The 20,026-nt window shown below is 41.3% G+C and overlaps 1 protein-coding gene across 1 annotated transcript in view; it reads left to right on the top strand.

Annotated features, from left to right (window-relative positions):
• The window catches only part of LOC124777019 (lachesin-like), a 1,140,424-nt gene extending 1,128,678 nt beyond the window's left edge, over positions 1-11,746 (top strand). Inside the window, exons 11-12 of the mRNA XM_047252275.1 lie at positions 9,581-9,661; positions 11,574-11,746. Of these exons, the coding sequence (XP_047108231.1) occupies positions 9,581-9,661; positions 11,574-11,743 (251 nt within the window). The 3' untranslated portion in view covers positions 11,744-11,746. The remainder of the gene's footprint in view (positions 1-9,580; positions 9,662-11,573) is intronic.
• The last annotated feature ends 8,280 nt before the right edge of the window (positions 11,747-20,026 follow it).

Below are 20,026 nucleotides of genomic sequence, written 5' to 3'. Positions count from 1 at the left end.
AACTGGCTAGAACGTCTACAAAGAACGTCACATTTAAGGCTAGTAAAACAGGTCTTAAATTTCAGATCTTTAGGTACAATATCCAAAAGAAGACCAAGAAACTGATGACTGGGTACTTACAAAACGGAACAGGCCTTTGGTCTAGACCATGATGAAAGAAGAAGAAGAAGACTGAAGACTTACAAGCAAGCAATATTTATTCGGATTTTAGCATTCGTCAACAAAAATTTGAAACATCCCCAGCCTCAAGGATCGCACTCCTTTGGACCACGGTTAAAAAATGCCTCTGAGCTCTATGGGACTTAACATCTGAGGTCATCAGTCCCCTAGAACTTAGAACTACTTAAACCTAAGTACATCACACATATCCATGCCCGGGGTAGGATTTGAACCTGCGACCGTAGCAGTCACGCGGTTCCAGACTGAAGCACGTAGAGCCGCTCGGCCACATAGCCCGGCTGGACCACTGTTGTTTCGGACGATTTATACGTAAAACGGCCACTGATGTCGCTGTCAATGCTGTCATTGGGTTGCTTGAAATATTTCATTATTTTATGTAGTCTACATAGACGAAGACTAATTACGAAACTGTATGTCTGCTACTGAAAAATACGGTAAATTGCTAATAGAAAATACAGTAACCAGCGATAAAATTCCTGAGATTCATTAGCGATATGCAGACCGTATGGTGCAATAGTCGAAAGCCAATAAAAAAAGGAGAGCACTCCGCCACCCGCCACTGGCGCAGCTCTCACCTGTCGCAGTTCGCACGTAGCCGTGTGTCGCCAACGCGACAGTCAGCTGTTTCCGCCACCCGGCGTCGCAATGGATCGACCTGGAGCGCAGCCTGGCGTGACGAATTACTCGCACCCGTCCTGCTGCGTCAGGTGTGATGGATCGGCAGCTCTCCTTGTTATTCACCCGTTCCCCAACTCACTCGACACAAAAAAGCTCTCTTCACTGCTCAGAGCATTCACTGTATTTAGTTGGCACGTTCTGTGCAGAAACACTTCGACTGCTCCCTCATCCTTCGAGTACATTATTGTGTTATTTGTTTAATCTCTTACATCATAGCATGTTTTTCGACATATAATACGTATTTCATCAAACTTAGTTAATGAACACTGAAAATTTTAATGTTATGAATATGAAATAATAGAATTAAAAATAGTATAAAACAAGGCATGACTCATATAATTGAATTCGGAATAATAAATAATAACGCAAGGAGTAGTATGGCTAACGCAAATATTAATGAAAACATACTGGCAGTGGAAAATAAAAGATGGGTGTATAAAAGTAACATAGCTGTTTCTGAGGGAGAAATTTCAGATAGATTGCACCAAATAGGGGCCCTTGTAATTGGCCGGCCGCGGTGGCCGAGCGGTTCTAGGCGCTTCAGTCCAGGAACCGCGTGACTGCTACGGTCGCAGGTTCGAATCCTGCCTCGGACATGGATGTGAGTTATGTCCTTAGGTTAGTTAGGTTTAAGTAGTTCTAAGTTCTAGGGGACTGATGACCTCAGAAGTTAAGTTCAATAGTGCTCAGAGCCATTTGAACCTTGAAATTGAGGAAGGTCTGTTGCGAAAGAAGATACTTAACTGTGTAAGTAGTACTTACAGAACAAAGGCAGACATTATTGCTGTTTTAATAGGTACTAGTGAAATCCTCTCCAATCCGTTAAAGAATCGAACTCCCGTGTATAAAACGTCGAATTTCTGCATCTGTGTCTCACAAAACGATGTACTTTTCCGTGTATATTCAATAGTATATGTAAATACTATCTGCAAAATATGTTGCGAACGGTATTACTAGGAAAGAAGTAATAAATCTATACGTCATACTTGATGCTGCATGGACAGCGGAAATGTATTAAGCGATAAACGTGTCTCCTTTCAGCCGTTTTTGGAGGTGTCACCAAGAAAAAGTTCCGTAAATATTTGGAATTATGCATTGCAAGTTGCAAGTCACACACTCTCAAATGCTGGATGAATATACTCTCGGTAATTTGCGCACCATGAGATATGTTGCCTCAAGAAATATATACAGTTTCTAATGGTACTACTTGACGTAATGGTAGCGTATCTCGAAATTTTCCCTGTAAATAAGCCTTGAATAAACAACAAGAGCAACTTGGATTTTGGATGGATTGAGCTTCAATTCTATATTAATTATACTGCTACGTCTAGTACCTTTGTAATGACCATCGCAACTGCAATGTTTGTTCTTTCGGGATGACACGGCAATCCGCCACATAATGTTTTGTCTGGTATTCAAAATAAATCAAGTTTGGTTTCCATTTCATCAAGTAATACTGGCTGATATTGAACGAGTAATTTAGTTCAGAGACGAGTTATTTAGCATCTCGACTGAGAGAGAACGAGCGAGCTATACATTGTGTTTTTAAATACAGGTCAATTGACGGTCGCGTTCAACTGCTGTGTTGTGTGCGATGGAAATGAACCGGCCACGCGGAGTAGCTGAACGGTTTGAGGCTCCATGTCACGGATTGCGCGGCCCCTCCCGACGGAGGTTCGAGTCCTCCCTTGGGCAGGGGTGTGTGTGTGTTGTTCTTAGCACAAGTTAGTTCAAGTATTGTGTAAGTCTAGCGACCGATGACCTCAGCAGTTTGGTCCCTTAGGTATTCACACACATTTGAACATTTTTGGAAGTGAACCCTACTAAATAAAGAATGTCCGTGCCTTTTCACTGACAGCCTTATTCTTTAATCAGAGTGGGGGTTGCCGCACAACGGTTTACTTTACTGTGTCCTTTTACTAACCTACGCAACTGAGTAATTGTGTCCGAGCGCGTTTAGGTACAAAGCCACTTGACACAAGACTTACTCACTGCTTCATCCGCCAAGAGCTATCTTACAACCAAGACATCAAATTTCTTTATCTTTGTCTACCTACTTTCGATGTTAAGTTCACCGTTGATCTTATTAACTTTTCTGTTTACTCCCAGTCGACATTCTCTGCTCATTAGACAGTTCATTTCACTGAACAGTTTCTGTAATTCTTCTTCACTTCACCTGAGGCTACCAGCGTCATCAACGAATCTTATCACTGGATTCATTTTTCATAATGTTAGTCGAATTCTTTAACCTTCTTTAATTTCCACCGTTGCTTCTACGATGTGCAGGTTAAACAGTAAGAGAGAACATTTATACCCATGTCTGAGCACCTTTCTCTTGATCTATCGTTCTTATACTTAACCTGTTGGTTCTTTTATATGACTGTTATCCGTCTTTCGCTTATTCCTATTTTTCTAAGAATTTCTAACATCTTGTTCCATATTACGCTGTCGAACAGTTTTATAGGATAAAAAATCTGTCTGATAAACATGTAAACGGTACTCTTTAGTACTGCACTGTATAGCGCATTAGAATCTGTTGAGTTATCTGGCAAGCGGAGGGTGGAATAATGATAAAGCATACGAAAAACTGGTGATCGAATATACCGAAGTACAGTAACAAAGATAGCGGGGAAATGGTTAGCTGCTAAACCAAGGGGATTTAATCAGAAGATAGTAGTTGCCATTGGTTTGTCTCGGATTTGCCTGATAGCTCACACCTTTTGTTGGTCACTATTTTTGGCTACCACGTAGTTTCTCAGATGTAAGTTTCTACCCCTGGGGATTGTTTTCTTGCTAAAGCAAAGATTTGGCAGCCAGACTACAGGTAACATGAAGCCCGTCTTTCTACTGAAGTTTGGCCCCGCAGTCACGGTCTTTCGTTTTCGACGGGTGGCGCTGTCTTGTTAATAATCATTGATTACTGAAGCCAGCACATCTACATTCTTCGTCACACAAGGAATACCGGATGCGAAAATGCACGGCCCAGTCACATTAATGTGACCACCGCATATGTTCCATGTCAGCGTGCAGTAATCACTTACAGACGGGAGGTGGCACCGCTAGCAGTGCAGGGTATATCAAGCACGTCAGGGGACGCAGAAAACAGTACACTCGTTGTTGTAATTCACTAACGGTGCTATTTATCTCACGTCCCAAAGGGCATGGTCGTTGGCTTGCAGAGTTTGTGAACTTTTCACATGCCGCCTTGGTGCATGGCAAAATGGCGCTATTCAAAACTGGCGTCGAGGCAACTTCTGTACACCCCAGGCTATAAATGACGGGGGTGAACTACGACCTTGGAGATGTGTATGGGCAAACAGACGTGCAAATCGTGATAAACTGACCGCCCAGATGAAACAAGGTCCTGCCAACAGTGTCTGCTCAACGACTGCTCTGTGAACGTTGGTGTGGATAGTCCTCCGCCTTCTTAATACACATGCTGACTGTTGTTCATCGGCGGTGAAGGATAGAATTTGCTCGTCAGTACCGCAACTGGACGACAGATAACTGGCGATAGATAACCTTTTTAGATGATTGACGTTTTATGCTCCATCACACACATGACCGCTGACATGTACGACGTGAAACGCCTGAAAGCAGGCAAGCCGAACAATCGCCAGAAGAGTTCAAGCCGGAGGGGGTCGCGCTGTGGTCTGGGGAATATTTTCTTGGCATTTCCTGAGTTATTTCGTCATTCTTGAAGGAACAATGGATCAACAAAAGTATGCACCTACCTTTGGGAGCCATGTCCATCCCTACATGCAGTTAGTTTTTCCTCGGTACGAAAGCATCAACCAACAGGACGATACAACGTGCCACACAGCTCGCAGTGCACGTGCGTGGTTCGAAGAGCACCAGGATGAATTTGCCGTACTGCCCCGGCCATCAAATTGCCCAGATCGAGAATCCGTGACCACCTCGATCGGGCTGTATGCGACATGGATCCTCAACTGAGAAACGTAGCACAGCTGGCCACGCTACTGGAGTCATCATGACTCCACATCCCTGTCGATACCTTTCAAAACCTCAATGACACACTATCTGTACGTCTCGCAGCGAACGGCGCTGCAAAATAAGGCCATTCAGGTCTTTGAGAGGTGGTCGCATTAATTTAACTGGGCAGTGTATATTTTGTATTCATTTCTTTATCTTTGAAACAGCCCTCTTGCCACCCAGAATGCTCCTCTAGCAGTCGCATACAACTAGTCGCATACAATCGATAGTCGACGATGGAGTGTATGTGCTCCATAGAAATAATGCAAAGTCTCTGAGTTATCATTGGACGTCGCATGAAAGAGCATAGGCTTTTCTTTTATCAGGAATGCGTGAAGCAACATAGTATAAATATCGACTATGTAAACTATGACACCGTGGTGATATCGCCATATGATGAATAAACTCTTTGAAGACGAGACAATTCAGTACTACAATCAGTAGCACTAAGAAGGAAGTACTATTTGCATTCAGCAGAAGAAGGCGAAGAGCAACGCTGTTTTTGACGAGGAGTCTGTGGTTAGATGAAGCATGTTTGTGGACAAGCATCGGAATTGCTTTTACTGTGATAGTTTAGCGACACTGAAAACCCCGAATCGTTTTCAAAGTCAAAAATAGAGCTGCATTGTCCACGTGGCTGCACAGGAATACATTTTGCAAGGCCAGACCATGAAAATTCATGAAGAAGCATCGCAAGCGGATTATCTTTACAAAGTGGTTCTAGACTAATTATTAAGAGTGCGTTACAGGAATGTTGTGAATTAGAAAATAACTGGTGCCTCTAAAAGAAATATACTGCATCAGTCTGAAAACAACCGGAATAATGTGTCTTTACTGATTTAAAAAACGAATAGTAAAATAAGTCCTTTATGTAAAATTTACGACATTATGGACGAAGATCAAAATATTTTCAACTGTCGAATCACAGTGATGACTTTTATGAAACTTTTATAAAAAGGGCAGTTCTATCCTGACCCCATGCATCACCATAGTTTCTTTAAAATCTCTAAATATATTACTAAAACTAACCATGCCTCTTTGCTTGCAGCATTTTTTTGAAACCGTCATTTTGATAACTTGAACAGCTTTTCTAATTTAAGGTGTCTCAGTAACGTGGTGCACCCTTTATAATGTATTGGAATTTTTATCATAAAATTATATTTGGCATTGTTTTCAGTTGTACCAAGACGTTTTCTTCATGACCGTTAACAGGTACTGCTTCATTTTCCACTTCCGCAGAATGCAATATAAGCTGTGTCTCTCTACGCCTCAAAAAACTGTTTTCGTCGCTTAACACATCCTAAACTTAACTGATGTTTAGCGGAGAACAAAAGAACTAATTTTGCTTAGCCATTAATTTTTTCTGATAGTTTTTTATTTTTTCCTCATTTCACTACTCTTTAGTTTTATGTTTAAAAAGAATCTGTCAAAATGTTATTTTTAGGTTTTAAAATTTCTTCATTATTCTTGTGAAACATTTCAAGCGACATATGACGATACATATCTGCAGGGAACTAGGCAAGGGGAAAAAAACGTTAAAATTTATTTGTATATTTCGTCCAAAAGATGTATGCAGATTCTGAGAAAATGAACAGTTACTTCTCCTTAATAACTGTTACTTTTTAAAAATCCCGTAAACCTATAACAAACATCTATAAAAATTCGAGGAAGATGGTAAAGAAAACATTTCACTTCGTCGTTTACCCTTTTTTCTCTTTCTGATACTAGGTTAAATGAAATATTGAATTCCAGTACTATTTTCTGGACGGTGTAATATCATACTATATATATTCACTAACTGTCTACGTATTTTCCCCATAAAAATGACAGTAGTAACATTTTTCCTAATACCATTAGTCACATATCTATAAGAAGAATAGAAATGAGAATAAAAATAAAATATGCAAAGAAATAGCAAAGTACAACGGCGACACTAAAGACAGAAAGCTTAAAAACCCACCAGATAATGGCGTAACAGTTCTAGAAAGAACGTAAAGGTCACTTGATCAATAGCAGACCGACACGTTTCCCCCAACATCCTATAGATGTAACCGTTATAATCTGTTAATGGTGAGTACAGAATGTTTTCTATTTATTGTACGTTCTGCTAACGTTGCATAGAGAGTGAGAAGATCTACACCATTTCTTACTGATCACTGCTATTAACCGAAGATAAATTACAGTCGAATACCATAGTTGATGGAATGGCTCTACTCGACTACTATAGTTGATATAATGGTTCCATTTTCGAAACGAAGTGTTGTGACGAGGAGCTATTTGTGATTGTGTTGCAGGAGATAGTAGTGATCGTGTTGTTTAGCTAACATGTTTTCCTTTAATAGGAATAATCGATGTGGCATTAGGCGAGATTCATATCTAAAACTAAAACACAGGAGGACGGTTTCTACCACTCACCTCAGCTTATGCGTGTCATATCAACGTTTGTCGAAAACAGTAAAATTCCTACCTTTACTTAAAAATTACCCTATCCGTATCACGCATTTAAAAGCTGCCGTTTTCGATGCACTACCATTACAGAGAAATTAGTATGTCCCTAGCTATAGTCTAACTCATTCCTGATTATCGATCGGCCGGGACAGTTTGCAAGTATATACTTTACATTTCCCACAATAGACGGAAAGTTGTATAGCGTATAACTAAAATAGAGCATTAATTTTATTTTTACAGATCTATGTTTTTCGAAAGCCCGCAGCTGTGACATAGATGAATTAAATGATAAAACAGTGCACATAACAATTTTTCATGTATAGTACAGTTTAGAGTTTCGAATTATCAAGGACAAATAAGTACATTGATATTTGATTATGTTTGCGTGTTTCTTCTTCGGCCTCTCTTTCTCTGCAGACGACTTTTTGTGGTTTACTGCAATTGGAAAAATGGAAATAATGTATCTTGTGATTTTTTTTTACGGGTTAATGTCGGAAAATCTATTTATTGGTGCTGTGCCTCTTTCCGCATGAAAAAATCCACACACATGAAACTCATCACTCACACTGTTTCTGTGTCGTATGAAGATACAACGACAGTATAGCTTCGCGAAGAGTTTGGATACCATAAGGGCAGCTACATTTTTCGTGAATTGCATTACCATCTTACTGAAAACTTAAATGATTTATTGTGGACCATATTTTATTTCATACTATTTTGTTGCAAAAGTTGAGTGAAGTGTATAAAAGAATGAACATATTTACGGATTTTCTCTACTTATTACATACGGGAGAAATATTTGAAGAAATTAATCGAGTCCCTATCTACGTTGTCACTGACAATTTTTTTTTCTTGATTATTGTGGTGTACAAAAATTTGCAGATACTCTATTAAAAGGATTGTATGTGATTTCTGGAAGTGATAGAGAATGTTTTTATGTTGCTGTGGTTGATTTTGTGAACTGGTTAGCAACTCACATAAAAAACACTGGACATCCATTCTGAAACGTGGAAGAAGGTCTTAAGATATTTAATCACTTCCAAGAAACACATACAATGGATCGAGAAGATTGAAATTTTTGTACACCACAAAAAGCAAGCAGCAAACTTCTCAACGACTGATTTATTTTGTCTGATTTTCTGACTTCAGTAAAGCCACAAAAAGTAGACTACAGCGCAAAATAGGCGGAACGTCTCAAACGCAAACATCATCTAAAATACCAATGAAAATAGATTCATTTGATAATGAAGTAAATTCTCGAAACCCGTCGTGCTATGCAAGAAAAAACGCAACTGGTACAGTGTTTTATTATTGAAATCATAAAACAGAGCAAGGTCGTAGCAAATTTATTTTATTTTTCTATTTTGGCCAACTAGGAATCATATGATAATTCTATTGCGTCCCATTTCCCATTTTCCTTTCGTCTCCTACTGATACATCTTTCCACCACACCTGTTTTTTTCCGTCAGACCACACATAATCTACTTCTGCCTTCGGATCCTTCTGTTGAACCATTTCCTGCTGAAAATATGCCTTTCTGCTGCTTCTTTTGCCTCTGTTTTATGCAGTTATCAATTTTATTTTACATGTCCAGCTTCTTGTTATGTTACTTTTCCAGAGATACGTGAAGAACTGTTTGTCGGACAGTTAATGTTCACAGTTCATAAATAACGAATTTTTTTCTTGTTTTTGCTATTATTTTAACATACCTCATCATTGTTTCCTAATTTAGCGGCGACTTTGCTTCTCATTGCATCACAAATTTGCACTCACATTTCTTCTCTGTTTTCAAATACGTGCTACGGGAAACTTGTTTTGCGAGCTTTTAATGCAGCAATGACGATTAAAACTCAGTATAACAGTGTCGATCACAACAAATGTTTATTATGATGGCAACCGGTATCGGTCTACAATTTAGACAACCTTCAGGCTGTAAGCATCATGATGGCGGCTGGTAGCGGTGGATGGAGGAAGACCCATAACAACACCGACGACAGCGGCTTACAGATCTCTGTCGACCGTACAAGCCGCCATCATGGTGCTTACGGCGTGAAGGTAGTCTAAATTATAGACCGAAACCGGCTGCCAATCATAGTAACTATTTGTTGCGATCGAGACTATTTTACTCAATTTTAACATCTGACACCGATCACTGTCAAATCTCCATTGAAAGAATGCTTTCTAAAATTTTAAGCTACAATGTAGTTTGCCCTCATTTCTAATCGAGTAGTTTTGCCACCTTGAATTTTATTGTGCTACCTGACTACTGGTGTTGTTGCAGGACTGGTGGGGTCTGGAGAAGCTGCGGATGCCGAGAGCCGCGTGCTGGGCGTTTTCGGCCGCGAGGAGTGGAGGGACTCCGGTAAGCTGACACAACCTACTACACACCAGCAAAGCCAAAGAAGGATGAAGGAGGGTGACAGCTGAACACTTTGATAATATTGAGAATATAATTTTCTCTCTCCCTCTCTCTCTCACTCTCTCTCTGTCTATTTGCTCTTTGAGACGAACCCATACGTTGCGAATATCGTGCTACACTCTACCAACTGAGATATCCAGTCAGACTTTCCCATTCGTGATTGCTATGATTTAGTCGTTATGGGGTAAAATCTCTTGACACCGGTTACTTGTAGGTCCTGATCATGAGCCTTACGAGCTAGCTCTCTTTTTCTTCATACTTATAGAATTTTAGGGTCAAAGTACGATCTTAAAGCAATAAGGCGAAATTCGATTTTCGAGCGCTCTTAAGTACAAGACATTTTGTGCTTGTTAATACAGTCAGCGATAGCTGAGTGCATAGCATAAGAATTTTACAGTCGTAAAATCACTGGTTCGAATCTCGTTTGTGGCAACTTTTCCCCATTTTTATTTAAATTCCATATTTAACAATTATTGAACTAAGAATTTTTAGAAAAATACTGTATTTTAATTTTAATTACTAGTCTCATGAAAATAAATTAAAAATTTATACATGCATGCAAAATGCCTTATTGTTAAAATGAAACGATTTGTACCCGGTGTCTCGGAAGTATTGTCCATTATTCAGTGATATGACAGCAACAGTCACTTGAAGTAAAAAAATTCGTATGGATATATGCCCAGTTCCGAATTGTTTCCTAGACAGAACACACTTAATGTTCCTTGTTATTTATTTTCTGCATTATTCGGTACATTGTCAGGTTCACCCATGTACACACGTACAACACTAGGACAACATTACATCATGCGTTTTACAGCACGCGTTTTACAAAGTTTCACATTCACCTCTAAACATTATCGTGCTCGTCATGTTACAGTTCACAATAAATATCCAAGTGTCTCAAAGTCAACTTCAATGCATTTGTGCACTCTTGGGAGAACATGTTGTGTTGCTTGTCTGAGTGCCCCTGCATGTGCCCTAATGAGGGCAGCAGCGTCCATGATGCGACCTTTTGTTTGCTCGCCTCAGATTTCATACAACCCCATAAACAAAAAGCTAGTGGCGTAAGGTCTGGCGATCTTGCTGGTCAGCTAATTGTACTACCAAGACCAATACAGCGATTGGAGTAAGTGTGGTTTGGACGTTCCTTCACACGCCTGGTAAAGTATGGAGACACTCCGTCATGCCTTCGGCGGGCTAGTTTACTGACAAAACGACCTTCTGAGCACAGGGGCTGAAACAACGCGGTAGGTTGGACAGGATAAAACGTTAATGAGGTTAGGTGAGTAAAACGTGCGTACCACCAGCCCAAAAACAAACCTAAATTAATTGCGTTATATCTCGGAAACTGTTTGAAATAGAACATTCGTCCAGATGAAGATAGTTGCAGCAAATGAGCGACTTGTTATGTCCCCGAATAATATTCTTTCTGGGACACCCTGTATAGATGTTTGTATGTCTGTGCTCCGAAATCTTTGACTTTTTAATGGTGTTGTTTCTCGATATTTTTTGAAAATTGTGTCTTCGTGCCTTGGGAAATCGACCGCCGGGCACCGAGCTTCAAATTATATGATGATAAAATAGTGGAAGTCAGAGCTCGTACGGAAAGATATAGGTGTTCGTTCTTTCCACCCGCTGTACGAGTTTTGAATAATAGAGAATTGTGAAGATGGTTCGATGAACCCTCTGCCAGAAACTTAAATGTGATTTGCAGGGTATCTATGTAGATGTAGATGTGCTAAGAAAATCGAAGAGGGCCAGGGCCATAAGGTCTCTTTGTAAGTCTCGTAAAGTTTAGTTTCCATTTTCTTGGTGTTTTGTATCAGATACTTTGCATCTCGTGGGACTCTTGTAGAGTACGGGGACGGCGCTGGCGGCGCGGCGGACAACCTGGCTCAGCCGTCGCGCGGCCCCCGAGAGCTGGGCGCCAGGTCCCACAGCGACAGCGCCTGCCTGCCGCCAGGGGCGCTGCCCGCGCTACACGCCGCTCTTGCTCTGCAGCTGCAGCTACTGCTGCTGCGGTGATGGACCACCACGTCTACAACATAACCACTGTACAACTTTTGTAAAATAAACCCAGTCTCCCAAATCATGCGCTTATCCAGATTATTTACAACAAACCCGCACCTCTTGTCCTTTTAACAGTGTCATACGAGTTACTGTAGAATGGATCAGAAAGGAGTTGGAAAACAAGTCTATGTTCCACAAGCCAAAGCACTTCTCGCTACAGGCAGATTCGATGATTTATGACATAGTTATTCAAGATATGGTATGACTTCTTGCAGGATGGGAATCGTAAGACTGGACCTAGAAGAAGAAGTATGTGGTTCACAATTCAAAACCTATCCCGAACGTGACAGATTCGACACTTTATAACCCAGTTCTGTGGGTTAACGCAGAACTGAGACTATAAGAACGGATTTAGAAAACATGTATGTGATTCACAGTTAAAAGCACTTCCCAAAAGATACAGATTCGATAGTTATGACCTAGTTCTTGACGGTATGGTATGAGCTACTGCGGAACCGAAATTGTAAGACTACCTGGTCCACAACTCAAACCACTTCCCGAAACATACAGATTCTACGCTTTTTGATCTAACCCTTGACGATGTCACATGACTCTGCAGAACTGAAATTGTAAGGACGCATCTAGAAAAACGAGTACGTGGTCCACAGTTCGCATCATTCTTCGCTACATGCAGAGTCGGCACTTTATGATCAGTTCTTACTATTAATGCAAGTGTCTAAAATATCGTATTTGTCACTATTACGAAAAGAAGTACTTTATTTAATACGTTAACAGGAAGCATTCCTTGAGTTTTCCAATAATTTATACTTGCTGAACCCGCAAATCGGCGACAAAAATTCGGGGTCTCGTTAAACTCCTTGTGGCAGTACTGTCCCGTCAGCATATAAAATACCAAAACGAACCGTTTCCGCCGTGATACAGGGGCTTTCCTTAGGGAAAATAAAGATTAACTGCGGCGTGTGTGCTTCAGTATATCACTCTTTTAAAGGTGCCACTAAACCAACGATGTCATATAAGGTAGACTAGCGATTTTTGGCTTCTCTTCCTCGAGTTCAGTCTCGACTTCTTTCTTAGCCATTCTAGACTTTCACTGTATTCCCCACTCAATTTGATGAGATGAGTATCCATTCCTGCGGAACACTGTTCGTAGTTGGTGTAGCTCCTCGTCGAGGCTCTCCTAGTGTGAAAGTGTTCGAGCTCTACGGACCAGTCTTTAGAACCGAATTTCTTTGTGGCGGGTGGTGATGGCTGGAGGCGTGGAGACAGAGGCTGGAACACCAGGAAGCACACAAATAACCGTCACAATACCTAGGAGGGGCAGGCAGAAATTGAAACCTGGTCAGTTTACTTAATTTTAAAAGTTTGAAAAATATTGTTTTTTGTAATGAATTTTTCTACTAGATGTCGTAGACTTCGTAAGTGTTCTAAGTTTTTCAGTTAAACTTAACCACAAAATTCAAGTGTCAGAAGTAGATACCACTTTCCACAACGAATATCATATTCAACATTATCAGGTTCATTACCTTGCTTACATATCAGTATCCGTTTAGAAAGTATGTTGTGAGGAAAAGTCAACAATAATAAACAAATTCTGCAGTTTTTAAATTCTTTGTGATGGCCATTAAGCACTCCCAGCTTGGTAGCAGACGTTATTGAAAATTCTTTGATACAGCTAAGAGCACTCTAGAAGATATTTTCAGATTCTGGACACTACTTACACATCAGCTCGTTTTTACAAAGTGTGTTGTTAGTACAAGTCAACAAAAATTGACAAATATTTTTTTTAATTTTTTTATTTGTGGATATAAAGTAACCTCTCTCATAATGCGCATTACGGAAAACGCGTTGGCATGGCCAGCGTTAATCAATCGCGACGAGAGAACTTGAGAGGTCCTACAACGTTCGCACAACTAGCGTGGTTTCCCTGAGTCTACCAGCAGGAATCCACGATCCCCAGAAGCTCGTCGCTGATACCTAGCGGGCCACGAACCGCCAACAAGCTGTGTCGCCCACAAATACCATGCCACATATCGCATTGTTCTCTCCTAACACTCACCAATGTTATTTTAGGAAAGACTGGTAGGCTCATAAGGCAAGTGAGTATACACAACAGCAAATCTCGCAACACCTGATGAGCGGCTGGCTCTTTTGTCAAAATTCTGAGCATAAAATGGAAACAACGTCTGGGCAGAACTTTGTCTAGCCGGTCGCGGCAGTGTCTTATGAGGCCGCTACCCTACCGTCACACGCGGCCCGTTGTACCCCGACTAATGGCAACCAGGACGCCGTGGGCCTCTAGCCGCATGCCAGTTTCATGTTTTCGTGCTGCTTCAGGATTTCCGTTGTCACTATTAATCGGAAGTTTTTAACATAAATAATTTCTGCTGGTTTTGGTATAAGGGACTCGTGAGCTCAGAGGGCTCGGTACGGAACAATAATTCGATAGGGATTTAATCGGTTTGTTACGCCTGTTACCTTCGTTCTCTGTGAATACTTGCGAAAAACCTGAAAAATGCAACCACAAAACGTACAACACAACACACAAACGGAAAAATAATGACGTGTTGGCCATCAATGCAGGAACAGCACGGGATGGCATCGTCGTACCACTCTGACTTCATTCAGTGGATTCATAAGGGTGGTGTATATTAGGAAATTCTTAATCAGGATAACCTCTCAGTACTATTGCCTAAGACTAACAACGTACAGCAACACCGCTGGAGAAACAAAGCTGAGACCTTACAGAGCAGTACTGAATTCAGATTTGAAGGTGAAGAGTTAAAGTTGGTATTACTGTTGTCACCAGCAGGAACTGTAAGTGAAACAAGACACAGACTAGACGCATAACTCATACCATTGAGAGCTGCATCATAGTGAAGTGCAATGGAGATACAAAAGTAAATATGGGTAATAAATCAAACGAAGTGCAATTACCGAGTAAAAAGCTACCGGAGGCAACTGGTCTCTTATAGTGAAATATTCAGAAAACGTCCCCGAACTGCGAAAATGTTTTCTGCGGAGTTCAGACTCACCACGTATATGAAAAGCTTCTAATAATAAAAGTAATAGAATCTGTGTGTATTATAAAATCAAAGTATTCGTACATTAATTGATGCACTTTAAAATGGGTAAGTACAGAGCACAAATTACCAACAAAACATTGATAATACACACTCACTGTAAATCTAATACCCTATATTACCTAAGCTACATTACTATAGACAAAATTTTAATTTTCCTTCTAGTGGAGGTTGGATAATAATTGCATATACACACTTCCGAGTAAAAAAGCCTAAGTTTCTGGTAGCCTCCTATCCAATTCGCAGTCGTGAGTAGTCAGGCGCTAATATCAGCTTTCACAGGTCAGCGTAATCCACATCACCTCCCACTCTTTGTGGTTAAATGTTATCACTTTCTCCAGGCACTGTATCGACAACAGATCCGACAATAAGCACATCGGACAAAAAATTGTTACTCACATAAAATATCACCACATAAAATAGCCCCTCTTCTGCGAGAACATTAGTCCACACAGATTCTTCAGGTACACAATATCAGAACGAAGCCACTCATTGATAATTAGATCCCTTAGAGTTTCAAAATTGCGCGTATGTTCCTTGCTACATTTCATCGCCTTTCCAAGAAAATCCAGTAGTTATGAGTGGGATGAAGATGAAGTGATATAGTCGAAGTGCGATAGAATTGCTCTGTGTTTCCGAAACATTATGGCCTGCATGTAGCCCTGAGTCCGGGGATGTCGACTGGTGCATTTCACCCACCGTACGAAATAGTACCAGCCATTCTTCTTGTGATTAACATCGGTTGATACATCAGGTCAGTCGAAGTGCGATACAGTCCCCGAAAGTTGATAAAATCAGAAACGTCAAGAAAGCTGCTGTTCTGGAAGACGGAACTGTTCACAGCACACTCTTCATAAAACTGGAGGAGAAAGGAAAAGTCGTGGTCACCAAAGACGGTACGAAAACAACACCAAAGCATCACAGAACCATCCGGAACTGATCTACGCCCTCTACACACTGCCGACTGTACGCCTCGTTGGGCCATTGGTCCTCTTGATGCCCTGCATTATATGAAAACAAGCAAAACTGCAACTCGCTAGACCACAGTACACCCTCTTGTGAGCAACTGTCCAATTTCTATGTCGTTGGATTACAGATGTGGGAATATTTGTCTGGCGCTGACAACGGCCCTTTACGAGAATGTCCACTGGATGTTAGCACTGAAACTGGTTGGGATGGACAGACAGGAGCGATATTTGTCGTGTTTGAAACCGATTCTTATTGAGAAGGTGTGAAACTCGTGTTAGGATATTTTTACAACTACTTTTCTCACGCCGTGTTGCATGGTTGCGGATGAGATACTATTCCTAGTAGATGCATTGGCTAGTCGAAGGTGATAAAGTGGACAGCTTCAATCAAGATGTGGCACATCCAGACGTTGCAAGTCTTCCTTACCTTTCTTTCATGTCACCACGCTGACGTATCTTATAGAAGCATTCCATATAAACGACTGGTCCATACATCACTTCCACGACCTTCGTAGGCCGTAGAGGGTCACATGACACGTTGTGTAGCATTTTCTCCGCTATCTACAGCATTACAAACCGACCACTGTGCGCTTTTAACCCTCGCAATACCGACGGTAGGTGGTTGGCTGGATGGGGGTGCTGCGGAGGGGGAAGCTATTTTATGCCCATCTTTCGGAAATGTTGTAGTCAATTACTTTATGTTTTAAAATTATGAGAAAAATCTTTTTGACATTAATTCTGCTACCTGATACCATAAATGACTGAAATTTTTCAGTTAAAGGAAACAACATCTTTTAGCAGTAGGTGGCACATTCTCCAATGAATGTCATATTCGATACTTTCAGATTCGGGCCCTTATATATCAATACCTCTTTAAAAATTGTGTTGTGAGTAAATATCAATAAAAATTAACGACTTTTGCACTTTTTTTTTTAGGATGGGCATAAAGTAACCCTCGCCCCCTGTTGGTAGTACATATTGAGAGTCGTCGATGTTGGTAACAGTGTGCTTTTAATCTTCTGGACCCTACTAACGTATCAGCACATCTTTAAAAAGTGTGTTGTTAATACAGGTCAACGAAAATTAAAAAAATTACTTTTTTAATTTTTTATCATGGGCATAACGTATCAACACTAGGTAATGGAAGTTAAGGAAAATTCATTGGTACTCCTATGGTTAAGATGATATCTTTTCTCCGGTGAGCTTAAAATCACTCGTCATTTTTACATGTCACCCTCTTTACTTCCACAGTCTCAGATGTACATATATTAGAGATGATTTCCAGTCAGAATTACACACATTTAAAAAAAGAATTGCATCATCCTGATTCCAAGAACTCCTGAAGATAGACGTTGACTGGATATTGTCTCACAGATGCAGTCCCTTCGACTGTTAAGAGACGTCACTAAATCCGCCCAAAGATGTAAACGACCTTGCATGAGTAGCGCCTATTAGACGGAGGGGGTCCGTTAGCCAGTCAGCTCCAGTCATTCCACCGGGAGGGAGCTACAAGGCTCGTGTTTTCTGTAGTTCTGTAGTTCAACCATGCCTAGACGGTCAATACCGCGGAAAGATGGCGTCTGCATTGTTAATTTGTGCCAGGAAGGGCTCTCAGCAAGTGAAGTGTCCAGGCGTCTCGGAGTGACCCAAAGCAATGTTGTTCGGATGTGGAGGAGATACAGAGAGAATATAACATCTTGGACCTACTAATAACAAACAGACCCGAACTTTTCGACTCCGTAAGCGCAGAACAGGGAATCAGTAATCATAAGGCCGTTGCAGCATCATTGAATATGGAAGTAAAGAGGAATATAAACAAAGGGAGGAAGTTTTATCTGTTTGGCTAGAGTAATAGTAGGCCGATTTCAGACTACCTAACAGATCAAAACGAAAATTTCTGTTCCGACAATGACAATGTTGATGGTTTATAGAAAAAGTTCAAGGCAGTCGTAAAATACGTTTTAGACAGGTGCGTACCGAGTAAAACTGTGAGGGACAGGAAAAACCCACCGTGGTTCAACGACAAAGTTGGGAAACTACTGCGAAAGCAAAGAGAGCTTCAATGCAAATTTAAACGCAGCCAAAACCTCTCAGACAAACACAAGCTAAACGATGTCAAAGTTAGCGTAAGGAGGGCTATGCGTGAAGCGTTCAGTGAATTCGAAAGTTAAATTCTATGTACTGACTTAACAGAAAATCCTAGGAAGTTCTGGTCTTACGTTAAATCAGTAAGTGGATTGAAACAGCATATACAGACACTCTGGGATGATAATGGCATTGAAACAGTGGATGACACGCGTAAAGCTGAAATAGTAAACACATTTTTCCAAAGCTGTTTCACAGAGAAAGACCGCACTGTAGTTCCTTCTATAAATCTTCGCACGAACAAAAAAATGGCTGACATAGAAATAAGTGTCCAAGGAATAGAAAAGCAACTGAAATCATTCAACAGAGGGAAGTCCACTGAACCTGATGGGATACCAATTCGATTCTACACAGAGTACGCGAAAGAACTTCCCCCCTTCTAACAGCCGTGTACCGCAAGTCTCTAGAGGAACGGAAGGTTCCAAATGATTGGAAAAAAGCACAGGTAGTTCCAGTTTTCAAGAAGGGTCGTCGAGCAGATGCGCAAAACTGACATCGATCTGTTGCAGAATTTTAGAACATGTTTTATGCTCACGTATCATGTCATTTCTGGAAACCCAGAATCTAACCTGTAGGAATCAACATGGATTAAGGAAACGGCGATCGTGTGAGACCCAACTCGCTTTATTTGTTCATGAGACCCAGAAAATATTAGATACAGGCTCCCAGGTAGATGCCATTTTCCTTGACTTCCGGAAGGCGTTCGATACAGTTCCGCATTGTCGCCTGATAAACAAAGTAAGAACCAACAGAATATCAGACCAGCTGTGTGGCTGGATTGAAGAGTTTTTAGCAAACAGAACATAACATATTGTTCTCAATAACGAGACGTCTACAGATGTTAAAGTAACCTCTAGTGTGCCACAGGGGAGTGTTATGGGACCATTGCTTTTCACAATATATATAAATGACCTAGTAGATAGTGTCGGAAGTTCCACGAGGCTTTTCGCGGATGATGCTGTAGTATACAGAGAAGTTGCAGCATTAGGAAATTGCAGCGAAATGCAGGAAGATCTGTAGCAGATAGGCTCTTGGTGCAGGGAGTGGCAACTGACCCTTAACATAGACAAATGTAATGTATTGCGAATACATAGAAAGAAGGACCCTTTATTGTATGATTATATGATAGAGGAACAAACACTGGTAGCAGTTACTTCTGTAAAATATCTGGGAGTATGCGTACGGAACGATTTGCAGTGGAATGGTCATATAAAATTAATTGTTGGTATGGCGGGTGCCAGGTTTGGAGAGTCCTTAGAAAATGTAGTCCATCAACAAAGGAGGTGGCTTGCAAAACACTCGTTCGACCTAGAGTATTGCTCATCAGTGTGGGATCTGTACCAGGTTGGGTTGACAGAGTAGGTAGAGAAGATCCAAAGAAGAGCGGCGCGCTTCGCCACAGGGCTATTTGGTAAGTGTGATAGCGTTTCGGAGATGTTTAGCAAACTCAAGTGGCAGACTCTGCAAGAGAGGCGCTCTGCATCGCGGTGTAGCTTGCTCGCCAGGTTTCGAGAGGGTGCGTTTCTGGATGGGATATTGAATATATTGCTTCCCCCTACTTGTACCTCTCGAGGAGATCACGAATGTAAAATTAGAGATATTCGAGCGCGCACGGAGGCTATCCGGCAGACGTCCTTCCCGCGAACCATATGCGACTGGAACAGGAAACGGAGGTAATGACAGCGGCACGTGAAGTGCCCTCCGCCACACACCGTTGGGTGGCTTGCGGAGTATAAATGTAGATGTAGATGAACTGTAGATGACATGCCTCATTCAGGCCGCCCAAGGACTACTACTGCAGTGGATGGCCACTACCTGCGAATTATGGCTCGAAGGAACCCTGATAGCAACGCCACCATGTTCAATAATGATTTTCGTGCAGCGACAGGACGTCGTGTTACGACTCAAACTGTGCGCAGTAGGCTGCCTGATGCACAACGTCACTCCCGACGTCCATGGCGAGGTCTATCGTTGCAACTACGACACCATGCTGTGCGGTACAGATGGGCCCAACAACATGCCGAATGAACAGCTCAGGTTGGCATCACGTTCTCTTCACCGGTGAGTGTCAAATACGTCTTCAA

Source organism: Schistocerca piceifrons, chromosome 1 (genome assembly GCF_021461385.2).
Source record: "Schistocerca piceifrons isolate TAMUIC-IGC-003096 chromosome 1, iqSchPice1.1, whole genome shotgun sequence".
Classification (NCBI taxonomy): domain Eukaryota; kingdom Metazoa; phylum Arthropoda; class Insecta; order Orthoptera; family Acrididae; genus Schistocerca; species Schistocerca piceifrons.
The sequence above is the reverse complement of the archived record's forward strand: the minus strand, read 5'-3'. Positions and strand labels throughout refer to the sequence as shown.